The sequence below is a fragment of the Oncorhynchus nerka genome, linkage group LG14, assembly GCF_034236695.1.
Source record: "Oncorhynchus nerka isolate Pitt River linkage group LG14, Oner_Uvic_2.0, whole genome shotgun sequence".
In the NCBI taxonomy this organism is placed as follows: Eukaryota; Metazoa; Chordata; class Actinopteri; order Salmoniformes; family Salmonidae; genus Oncorhynchus; species Oncorhynchus nerka.
The window spans coordinates 59,117,348-59,129,670 of NC_088409.1; the positions used below are offsets into that span (position 1 = coordinate 59,117,348).

Sequence of the window (12,323 nt, forward strand, 5' to 3'; positions counted from 1 at the left end):
ATTGTTGGAAAAATTACTTGTGTCATACTTGCCAGAACTATAGTTTGTTAACAAGATATTTGTGGAGTGGTTGAAAAACGAGTTAATGACTCCAACCTAAGTGTATGTAAACTTCCAACTTCAACTGTATATATACATACACAGTACCAGTCAAAAGTTGACACACCTACACACATTCCAGGGTTTTTCTTTATTTGTACATTGTTGAATAATAGTGAAGACATCAAAACTTTTGACTGTTACAATATATATATATATATATAGTCATAAAATGGTATTTAAAACAACGTAGGATAATGGGTTAAAAGCCTACCTTTGGGTTTCTTACAATTTCACAAAACATTCAAGGTGGTGCCAGTTTAACCAATGACACAAACACACACATAAACGGAAGAGTTTGACTAATAGTATGACTTTCTGCTTCATTTATGTGGCACATCATGGAATTGCAGAGGAAAAACAAATGCTACCAAAGTGAAAGACAAAAAAAAAAAAAGAAGTGTGTGACAAGTATTAGACAAGACAGTAAACAGAGACATTTGAACACGCCTCTTCATCTGAGCTATTGGTGCAACAGGCAATACTGCTGAACCACGTTGTTGTCAGTGACATATCAATCAACCCGGTTAACATTGCGACAGAAACCACTAAATACACAAACATGTGAAAACATGTTTATATTTTGTAAATATTCATATTCAAGTGTTCAAATGGTTCAGAAAAAGCACAAAGAGATAGACCTCTACCGACGTTTGGTAGAATCACTCCACAATCAAGTTGCTTGTCCTTGTAACGAAGTTTGGGTAAAATGGTCATAACCCATCAAATTAAAAAAAGATAAACAGGTACGTGAGGCACTGGGTTGTGATCTGGAGGAAGACTTGAAAAAGAATGATCCAAAATGGCAGTAAGTTAGTCAGATGTAACTAAACATATGAATGATAGACATTTTATCATTTATCTATAGATTCGACATCGGATTCTTAGTCAACAATCATCACTACATTTGATACTGCGTGTGCAGTAGGCTTATTGATTCATTTAAGGTACAGAAAGCCAACCGTAGTGCAAAGCAGGAAGACTGAAAGAGAAATCTGTAGAGGATATCAGAAACGTTTAGAGGCCAGCCAACCTGGACAGCTGATGAAACTGTGGTTTTGCACAACCGAATAATACCATTTCTGCCTCAGAGAAGCTAATCTGCGTGCTCATCCTAAAAAAAAATCTCAAATGCTCACTTTCGATGGCCACACTGGAGAAGTGTGCTCTTCACAGATGAATCCCGGTTTCAACTGCACCGGGCAGATGGCAGATGGTGGCAGTGGGGTTACGGTATGGGCAGGTATAAGCTACGGACAACAAACAAAAGAGCATTTTATCAATGCCAATTTGAGTGCACGGCAATGGAGGCTGGTGGGAGTAGCTACAGGAGGACGGACGCATTGTAATGGCTGGAATGATAGAAATGGAAAGGAGTCAAACATGTGGTTTCCATATATTTGATTTGTTATATACACAGTTCCATGTATTCCATTCCAGCCATTACTATGAGCCCACCAGCCTCCACGGATGCACAGAGATACCGTGACGGGATCCTGAGGCCCATTGTCATGCCATTCATCTGCCGCCATCACCTCATGTTTCAGCATAATACACTGACCCATGTTGCGAGGACCTGTACACAAAATGTCCCAGTTCTTCCATGGCTTGCATTCTCAGACATGTCACTCATTGAGCATGTTTGGGATGCTCTGGATCGATTTTGTACAACAGCGTGTTCTAGTTCCTGCCGATATCCAGCGACTTCGCACAGCTATTGAAGCGGAGTGGGACAACATTCCACAGGCCACAATCAACAGCCTGATCAACTCTATGCGAAGGAGATGTGTTGTGCTGCATAAGGCAAATGGTGGTCACACCAGATACTCACTGGTTTTCTGACCACACTACAAAAATGTTTAAGGTATCTGTGACAAACAGATGCATATCTGTATTCCCAGCTATGTGAAATACATAGATTAGGGCCTAATGATTTCATTTCAATTGACCGATTTCCTTATATGAACTGTAACGCAGTAAAATCTTTGAAATGGTTGCATTTATATTTTTGTTCAGTGTAATTTAATGAAATGGACTGCTCTACCAAATGCAACCGAACAACTGTATACATGGCTAGATTTACAATGTGTATCATCAACACATTGACAGTTTGGATATATGTTGTATATGAATCTTTTGAAAACAGAGGAATGACATTTGATATGTGTCCTTGATAGGAAATGTCCATAAATGCGACAACAGGTGCCGTCACTAAACCACACATGCTCAGAAACACCAAAAGCATCCATTGTTAGTCCACTCACTCATACATCACCGAGCCAGTCAGAAGCTGGTCTCATTCATAGGGGGTTTAGAACTGGTGGAGGGCACAGGGGAGGAGCTCTCTGGAGTGGCTGCTGCAGCCTCAGGGGGCGGGACTTCTGTAGTAGGGGAGGTGTCAGCTCGACGAGGCGACACGGGGGTCTGGGAGCGGGTTGGACTGACGATTGTAGCAGGGGCAGGGCTGGGAGAGGTGGGCTGCGGCCGGCGCGGCGATGAAGTTGGGGAGGCTGCAGGGGGGCTGGAGAAAGAAGCGGGGGTCCGTAGGCCCAGTCTAGCCTCCAACTCCGAGCATACAGCCAGGCTGCGCCGCGTTCCCCCCTCCGCCCCTCCTGCAGAGTCCGAGACCTTGGCAAGCTCCTGACAACGCTCAACAAAACTACCCCTGCGCAGAGACCCCATGCCAGCGTCCCGGTCTCTGTCCTGGGGGACGGTGCGGCCGGGCCGGGGCTGCCACTGCTGCTGAGGGAGGCCTGGCTCAGACCCAGGTGGTGGGGCTGGATGCCCAACCCCGCCATGGAGAGAGCCATGTCCCGGGGCTTGGTGAGGGGCACCGGAGGGGCCTGGCGGGGCAGGCTACCAGAGAAGGGACCCGAGCTGCTCACACCTCCTCTGGTCCCACGCTCTCTGGAGCTCTCACTCAGCTGGGACTGCAAACTGCAGAGACAAGAAACAGAGAGAATATGATCATGGCCTAAAATGTGCTTTTTGTTCCACCAGCCACTGTGGCAGGTAGATTTTATTTTTAAATTACCACTCAGATATTTTTTAACCAGCCCAAAAACATTTGCCATAATTACAATCTCTGGAATTTTTCTAAAACAAAAAATGTATTAGTAAGAAGTAATGTGGTATATTGCTTCATTTAATTTTTTCTTTTAAACCAAAATATCAGATGAGACGATGTTCAGCTGCCCCTTTTAAGGGCGGACGGTTACCGTGGTAACGAGGCTACTCGAGTCATGCCATGCGTCTGTAAAATTTGGGATGTGACTCGTAGTAGACATCGTCTACAGCGCCTCTTCACTATCAGTTGAAGCAGCAGATTCAAACAAACATTGAAAAACAACCGCGCTTGTGAACACAACAATGTAAATAGCCAAGAAACACCAGGACAAAGTCTCACTTTGCCGACTTGAGTACATTAGACCAACTTTTATGCCTGTGCCTCCAAAAAATGAATCTATCAGGGGTTCACTTACATTGCGCAAAGCTGTTGCTGCGTGAGGTGGGATTTGTATTCCTTTGTGCAATTAGAAACACTATACTTTGAAGGCACCTACTTCAGCATTTTTCGCACATACTCTCATACTTTACTTTTGATTCTATTTTTATTCACAAATGCGAATGCAACGCTCACACTGTAGAGCACTGCAAATTGACCACCCCCCAAACTAAAGCTACTCGCATTTTGGTGGGTGTTCATTTTATGCCCTGAACATGTGCACGGCACATGTGCACTTGCAAAAAGGATAGCATCAGTGGGTTAATATACGCAGCTGTATGGGTCATGTAGCAGGTGCGTGATTACATGGGCAGTTGGCAATGGTGGCTGGTGTACCTGGAGGTGGAGGCTCGGGGGGTGGAGGAGTGGGTGAAGGAGGCAGCGGGACTCATGTCGGGCGTACGGGTCAGAGCCAGGTCACACTGGTCCAGCAGCTCCAGGAGCTCCTCCTCTGTGGGGCCGCCCAGCGCTGAGGGACAACCAGACAGAGACAGTCAGAGGCCTCAACTCAACTTCTAGGACACATCCCTTAAGCAAACCAGTCGACACAAAAAAAAAAAAGCCACGTGTTGTAGAGCGGAGGTCGTCTTACCCCTGATGTCCACTTTCCCTGCGATCTCCATGGCAGTGGTCAGGTCCCACATCTGGATGCTACCGTTGGCGTGGCCACCGAAGAGGTAGCGGCGGGGACGTGAGCCGATGCGGCTGGACCCCTCGCACTCGTGCACCATGAAGGAGGTGATGGAGGTGCCGTCCACAGAGCGCACCTCGCACACCCTCTTCCCGTTGGACGAGAGGCGCACGTAGAGTTTGTCTGTGTCGGGGACGACCCTCTGGATAAACACCTGCTGGTCGTCTCGCTCGCCATACGGACCTGTTAGAGAGGAACACGCACCCTTACAGTACGCACCCTCACAGTACGCACCCTCACAGTACGCACCCTCACAGTACGCACCCTCACAGTACGCACCCTCACAGTACGCACCCTCACAGTACGCACCCTCACAGTACGCACCCTTACAGTACGCACCCTTACAGTCCTTTTCTCATTGCATCTCTAAAAATGTTAACAAACCAGTGTCCACTTATGACCCCTGACCTCTGTCTGCTTACCTATCTCAGTGCCGGCAGCACAGCCCCCGTGGCCGTCGATGTCCTCCAGAGAGAGGATCTTGAAGGAGGTGAGGGGGGTGGAGCCTGGCTGGGTGGAGATCATGCCCCTGAAGCGAGTCACCGTCCAGGTCCGCACGTGGTTGTTGTCTGCACACACTGACGACAGAACAGGGTTAGCCCAAAGACATCTGCATGATGGGCCCCATCTTCTGCACTAAACTTGGAGGACCAACGTTTCTCTGTCAGCAACATCAATGTTTAACGTATCGCCGTGTCAGCTGACATCCGAAAAGACAAAAATCAAATCAACCCCCATGTAGCTAAATTAATTCATAAGCATAACATCCAACAGCTCACAAGCGGAGATGGTAGAATACACAGCGAAGTAACGATCATCCCTAAAACGTGGAGGCTCCTAGCCAACCATTCTCACCTGATATGAGGTGCTTCTCAGAGAGCATGATCTTGGTGACGGGGCTACGGTGGACTGAGAAGGTCTGGAAGAGCTGGGGCCCAGAGCCCACGGTCTCCGGGTGCTGCACTATGACCCGCACCGTGCCCGAGCTGGTCCCGTAGGCGATCTCGATCCAGTTGCCGCTGTCGCCTGACGACACATTGAGGACTTTTATCCCATACACTATTTTAGCCACAACGCATGCGGTGTTATGTACCGTGCATATCAAGAAATGGAAGTGGATAGTCAGCCGGTAGACCCAAAAAGGTTAAGGTTGAGGTATTAGGATCAAAATTGGTTCAAGTTAGTGTTCATGTTAGGTGACGTGAGGTTAGGGTAAAGGTCAAGATTAGTTTAAAGGTTAACGTTAGGTAAAGAGTTAGCGAAACGCCACCGGGAACCATTCAAAATCTGCCAGCTGCCTATAAAATTACCATTGCTGACCATAAATGAAGTAACATGGCAAACACGTTTTTCAGAAAATAATTGTTTTGCAACATGTATTTATTAAGTTTCTATTTCCAATAACCACAATTGACCAATTGATACTTGCTAATCCTTAAAAACATACAGAAAAAAGCAATTAATTTCCGTGAAGGTAAAAAATCGAAACGGGCAGACATACTTGTTTTGGGCGTGAGGTAGACACTGAGAGCAGTGACAGCGTCCTCCGTGGGGTCGCGGTACAACTCTGTCACTAGGAGGTCATTGTCCTTCATCCTCAATGGAAACTTCTGAACATCTGTTGACAAGAACACGTCCATGAGAGGTCTATATTTTGCAACTGTATTCATATACTTATACTGAATGATGTACTACAAAAACACCTTGTGACTGCATTCTTCTACACAGAAAAACTATTTAAATAGTTGTCCATTATTGCGTCATATGTAGAAAAGATGACTTCCCTTACCTATATAATATATGGACCCATTGTTACAGCCTAGAATGAGGAAGGATCCGGCAGTGTCATAGCTATTAATGGGAGCGACATCTTGATTCTGAGAAGGGAAAGATAAAAGGAAAACATGAAATGGTGTCCAACACATATAATATATGCCATTTAGCCAACACAACTTACAGTCCTGTGTGCATACATTTTACATATGGGTGGCCCCGGGAATCGAACCCACAATCCTGGCGTTGGCAACTGAGCCATACAGGACCACATATATTATTAATACACATAATAGGCTCTTTTGACGTGACATTCTTACAGAACGTACGGACACAACTTTACCTGCCAATGTTTGGTCACTGCATTCCATACTCCCACTTTCCCTGTGTGGCTGGTGGCAATAAGCTGGTTCCCCACGAAGAAGAGAGCCTCCACGGGGACATTCAGACTGAACACACCTGGAGGGAAGCAGGTACAACGGAGACCTATTAGCACGGCCCTTACAACAAGCACCCACAACTACCTATGACGTGGTCTCTTAAAGTACTAAACGACAAGTCAACAAATAAACATTTTGAGCGATAAAAACTATACCCGTAACATTTGTTTTAACACTGTGCGTTCATCCGTTTGCGGACTGACCTATCTCGTTGCCGTTGCCGTCGGGACAGATAGTCCAGAGGATGATCTCTGTGCCCGAGGCCACGGCCACCATCTTGTCGTTGTCTCCCAGGGAGCCGCCCATCACCTTGGCGTTGAGTGCCACCCTGTCAATCACCCAGTCCAGGCGGGGACTGGTGAACACTTGCTGCCAGCCCGTAGACTCCTTCACTCTGATGAACGGCACAGTTTAACACCCTCGACGGTCCTTACCCCCCCCCCCCCCCCAAAAAAGACTGATTCATACGACGCTGTGATATCGTACACGGAAGTCCTGTGTTCTTACCGGTAGCAAACAACAAACTGGGCATAAGCCACAGCGATCCAGTTGTGGTGGCCACAGATGATGCGGACCATGCCTGGGTCTGCAAGCTGAGCTGTGTCGGAAGGGAAAGATGAACAGGCGTGGGTGAAGGTGAACCCTCCAGGTTGATAATATTCCCTTAACAAATAAATGGCTCCAGGTTAGAGCTTTTACTTTCAATCCATTGCAACCAGACAAGACATATTGATTGAAGCTAAATATAAATAAATATATATTGAAGCTAAATAGAATGTCAAAATACTGACCCGAAATATCGTCACGGTCTGAGTCACGGACGGTTCACTCTAGCCCTAGTGGTCTCCTTACACAGACCTGCACCTTGGAGACTGTTTGCACCAACGCCCCACACATCCAACCCCTTATACATAAACACAGACCCGCACGGGTCAGTTCTTTGGAGACACACTCACCGCCAGCCATATCAATTCCGAGCCCCACCCCATATCCAGCAACAGGACAGATTTCTCTTTGCAACCCCACCCACATATAATTATTAAGAGAGCTGATCCGTGACCCGCCAAATAACATCAATTTAGTTCATTGTTTTTTATGACTCCAGAGTAGTAGGCTACTAGGCCATTCCCCTTCCCTGCATGAATGAATTTGACTGCATCTCTATTCAACATTAGGATAAAAGGAAACCATGCCATGAATTAAGAGCGATAGGCCTATCTTCTTAGTTACACGATGCAACACATTGACAACCCAAATTGCTTTGAAAATGAGCCTTCTAATTACCTAATGAAAGCCTATAGCCGACATAAAACGCCATTACATTAAATATTGTTTAGATAACTAAATAGTTTAATTGAAACTTAGATATACAATTCCCAAAATCAAATTGGCTATAGGCTGCAAAAATAGCCTGTATTCATTTAGTAGGCTACTGGCTACTCAAACTTTTACCAGCCGCAGGTGTTTCAACTTTATATAGCCTGCTTACGGTCTAAATGAATGAAAGCCTGAATTAATTTCACCTAATACTGAATGTTAGGAGTAGATTCCTAGAGGAAGAAGTATTTTCTATCTACTAAACGTCTTGGTAAGTCACGGTATTTAAAAAAAAAAACTTTAAAGTACTTTTTTTTAGGAGAGTGGTCTGCTCGATTATTTGATTGACAGTTCTGGTCGCCTAGCGATGGACATTAGTCCCGCTTCAAGAAGTGGCATTCCTTTACAGACCAGTAAAATGCCCATTCAGTGGCGCTTCGAAACGATCTCCAGAGAAGGTTGTGTCGGCAAAGCCGTCGTGTACCCAGACATAGAAACATGCCGTAGCCAAGGCGCTTTCAAGGGTACAGTGGCAAGAAAAAGTATGTGAACCCTTTGGAAATACCTGTATTTCTGCATAAATTGGTCATAAAATTATCTGATCTTCATCTAGGTCACAACAATAGACAAAGAGTCTGCTTTAAAATAATTACACGTTTTCATGTCTTTATTGAACACCCCATGTAAACATTCACAGTGCAGGGTGGGACAAGTATGTGAACCCTTGGATTCAATAACTGGTTGTCCCTCCTTTGGCAGCAATAACCTCAACCAAACGTTTTCCGTAATTGCGGATCAGACCTGCACAACGGTCAGGAGGAATTTTGGACCATTCCTCCTTACAAAACTGTTTCAGCCCAGCAATATTCTTGGGATGTCTGGTGTGAACCTCTCTCGAGGTCATGCCACAGCATCTCAAATCGGGTTTAGGTCAGGACTCTGACTGGGCCACTCCAGAAGGCGTATTTTCTTCTGTTGAAGCCATTCTGTTGTCGATTTACTTCTGTGTTTTGGGTCGTTGTCCTGTTGTATCACCCAACTTCTGTTGAGCTTCAATTGACGGACAGATAGCCTTACATTCTCCTGCAAAATGTCTTGATAAACTTGGAAATTCATTTTTCTGTCGATGATAGCAAGCTGTCCAGGCCCCGAGGCAGCAAAGCAGCCCCAAACCATGATGCTCCCTCCACCATACTTTACAGTTAGAATGAGGTTGATGTTGATGTGCTGTGCCTTTTTTCCTCCACACGTAGTGTTGTATGTTCCTTCCAAACAACCCAACTGTAGTTTCATCTGTCCACAGAATATTTTGCCAGTAGCGCTGTGGAACATCCAGGTATACTTTTGCAAACTTCAGACTTGCAGCAATGTTTTTTTGTGGCTTCTTGTTCAGTGTTTTAAGTATCGTAGACTTGTCAACAGAGATGTTAGCATGTTCCAGAGATTTCTGTAAGTCTTTAACTGACACTCTAGGATTCTTCTTAAACCTCATTGAGCATTCTGTGCCTACCTCTTGCAGGCATCATTGCAGGATGACCACTTCGAGGGAAAGTAGCAACAGTGCTGTACTAATTTATAGACATTTTGACTTACTATGGACTGATGAACATCAAGGCTTTTAGAGATACTTTTGTAACCCTTTCCAACTTTGTGCAAGTTAACAATTCTTAATCTTAGGTCTTCGGAGATCTCTTTTGTTCCGAGGCATAACTCACATCAGGCAATGCTTCTTTTGAACAGCAAACTCAAATTTTGTGAGTGTTTTTTTTAATAGGGCAAGGCAGCTCTAACCAACATCTCCAATCTCGTCTCATTGATTAGACTCCAGGTTAGCTGACTCCTGGCTCCAATTAGCTTCTGGAGAAGTCATTAGCCTAGGGGTTCACATACTTTTTCCAACCCACACTGAATGTTTAAATGATGTATTCACTATAGACAGGAAAAATACAATAATTTCTGTGTTATTAGTTTAAGTACACTATGTTTGTCTATTGTTGTGACTTAGGTGAAGATCAGATCAAATTTGATGACCAATTTATGGGGAAATCCAGGTAATTCCAAAGGGTTCACATACTTTTTTCTTGCCACTGTATATGACTGCGGGAGATGAAACTTCATTGACCAGCCCTAGCTGTCATGCAGAATAATGTTCCTATTACATATTGACGTGGAATTGACGTGGAATTTTGTGATTAAAAAAAAATAAAGCAACAGTACCCCCCCCCCCCCCCCGCAAAAGGCAAGTTGAAACGTTTGTCACATCCCTAATGCATACTACCTCTTCTATTAGTTATTTTTTTTACTTGACTCTCATTGTTATTACTGATGTTGATTGTACTGCACTATTGAGGAAACTACCACATAAGCATTTTGCTGCACCTTTTCAAATGACATTTTATTGGTCACATACACATATTTAGCAGATAATATTGCAGGTGTAGAGAAATGCTTGTAAAATGTGTATGCGTATGTTAAATGTGCATGTGATTCTGAGGCCTTACCACCACTTATCCTCTCCTCAATCGTTGCTTTACCCAGTATGCCCGCGTTGCCCAGGTTGGGTGGCATGGTGTTGCTGCGTCTCACTGGAGCCCTCTCCATGGGCAAGGCACAGCCCACCATATACTGAGGTCCCGCCACACTGTGACGGTTTCTCCGCTTCGCCGGGTACACTGGTGAACAAGAGGAGACGATCAGGAAATCAAACTTAATTTATTTGTACCTTTATTTAACTAGGCAAGTCAGTTAAGAACAAATTCTTATTTTCAATGACGGCCTAGGAACAGTGGGTTAACTGCCTGTTCAGGGGCAGAACGACAGATTTGTACCTTGTCAGCTCGGGGATTTTAACTTGCAACCTTCCGGGTTACTAGTCCAACGCTCTAACCACTAGGCTACCCTGTCCTTGAAGTGAAGTCAAATCTACCTGGAGGCGGCAGATAGCCATTGAAGAGCACGTTTCCACAGGAAGATCGGTCCAGTTCGTCACAAAGCTGCAGCTTACGCACTGAGGAAGAGAAAAAAAAGTAACCAAGGTACAGACACGAACACACACAAAAAAAGACAGCCTCTCATTCACAGCTGTATTGGACTAGCTACTGGCTACTTTCTTACCCAACGGAGTGATTCCATAGAACTCCGCTTCATGCATGAGCAGGTGCACATTTATAGACCTAAAAAGAAAGATTAAGAAATCTAATTTGGAAAACAACCTGCCATCAAGGCTGAATAGATTATTTTTATTATTTTATTATTTTTACTCTAATTGTAAACAAATGTAAACAAAGGAATCAGCACCTGGGAAACAACTCTTTGGTACGCAGGAAGTTCAGTATGGGAGTAAAGAGAGATGGGTCCCGATCTATGAAGATCTGTGGGAGATAAAGGTCAGCAGCACATTACAAATATGTTATAAGTAGGCCTAAGTGGTTGCCAATATCAAATAGGTTTATATACACATAGCCTAGTTTTTTTAAATCGATTTCAGTCAACTTACCGCTCCAGTTTCATCCTTCAAGGTTGAGATCCTCCCACTTAGAAGACTGGCAGAGACAACACATCTCACTAGTTAGACCGTACTGAGCTACAGAAAATGACCACATGCCATCTCTATGGGTCGGTAATTAATGAGTTGGAGTGGGTCATTATGAAGACACTTGTGAATTTAATAAAAGGCATTGGCCTAGGTCTCAAAATAAAGAGTTTACCTACCTTGAGAAAAAGGAGTCTGGGACCCATGTCAATGTCTGTCTGGAGGTGCTGAACCTGAAACAACATGATCACTCAAATGAGCATACACACAGACTCAAGTTTGATCAAGTTCAAATCCATTGAAAAGCTAGCAAGCTAACATTACCGAGCTAGCTAGCTTTGCACTTCCGGCTGCACTGTGAAGTCAGTAGTTGCTAACGTTACTGTCAGAAACATAAGGTTTAGCTGGAAAAATATCTAACTAACAGTAGTTCGTTTGCTAACTTAAGACAATGTTACTAACGTTATTTGATTACCAAAAATATATAGTTAGCTAGCCAGCCAGCAACTTTTACATAGCTAGCTAGCATTCACCCAACAACAATAGCTAGCAGGCGGTAGCTAACTATTCAAAGTAATGCCAGTCCTCACCTTTTTCCTCCAACGTTTAAATGGATAATGTCTCCGGTCCTTGCTATATTAGCCATATTGTAAGCTGTGTGAATGTTCATGCATTGCCCAGAAAGTTAACGTTTGAATTAATCATCACAAAAACTATTTAACCAACGACAACGTTAGCCACATAATTATTCTGTTACAACTTCCTGAAACAGAACCTTCTTCTTCTGTGGTGTCTGACAGTCAACAACAACCATATTTTCATCGTCGCCGCGCCACAAGGTGTTCTGGAGTGCGGAGTACAGGTGCGATTTACCCAAGTATTGTTTTTACTGTAGGCTACAAGCAACGTCTGACATAATATATATGATCTGGTCAGTAAACACACTAAATGACCAAAGGTTATGTG

The 12,323-nt window shown here is 44.4% G+C and overlaps 1 protein-coding gene across 1 annotated transcript; it reads right to left on the reverse strand.

Annotated features, from left to right (window-relative positions):
- Nucleotides 1-171: 171 nt before the first annotated feature.
- Nucleotides 172-12,126, reverse strand: LOC115141545 (SH3KBP1-binding protein 1-like). The gene is given in 18 exon segments (XM_029680504.2): nt 172-2,831; nt 2,834-3,036; nt 3,941-4,073; nt 4,197-4,478; nt 4,718-4,873; nt 5,151-5,321; nt 5,797-5,913; nt 6,085-6,172; nt 6,412-6,527; nt 6,712-6,902; nt 7,016-7,106; nt 10,327-10,497; nt 10,752-10,832; nt 10,940-10,998; nt 11,123-11,196; nt 11,322-11,367; nt 11,537-11,590; nt 11,948-12,126. Coding segments are annotated over 18 exon segments (2,562 nt in total). The 5' UTR covers nt 12,028-12,126; the 3' UTR covers nt 172-2,382.
- Between the last annotated feature and the right edge of the window lie 197 nt (nt 12,127-12,323).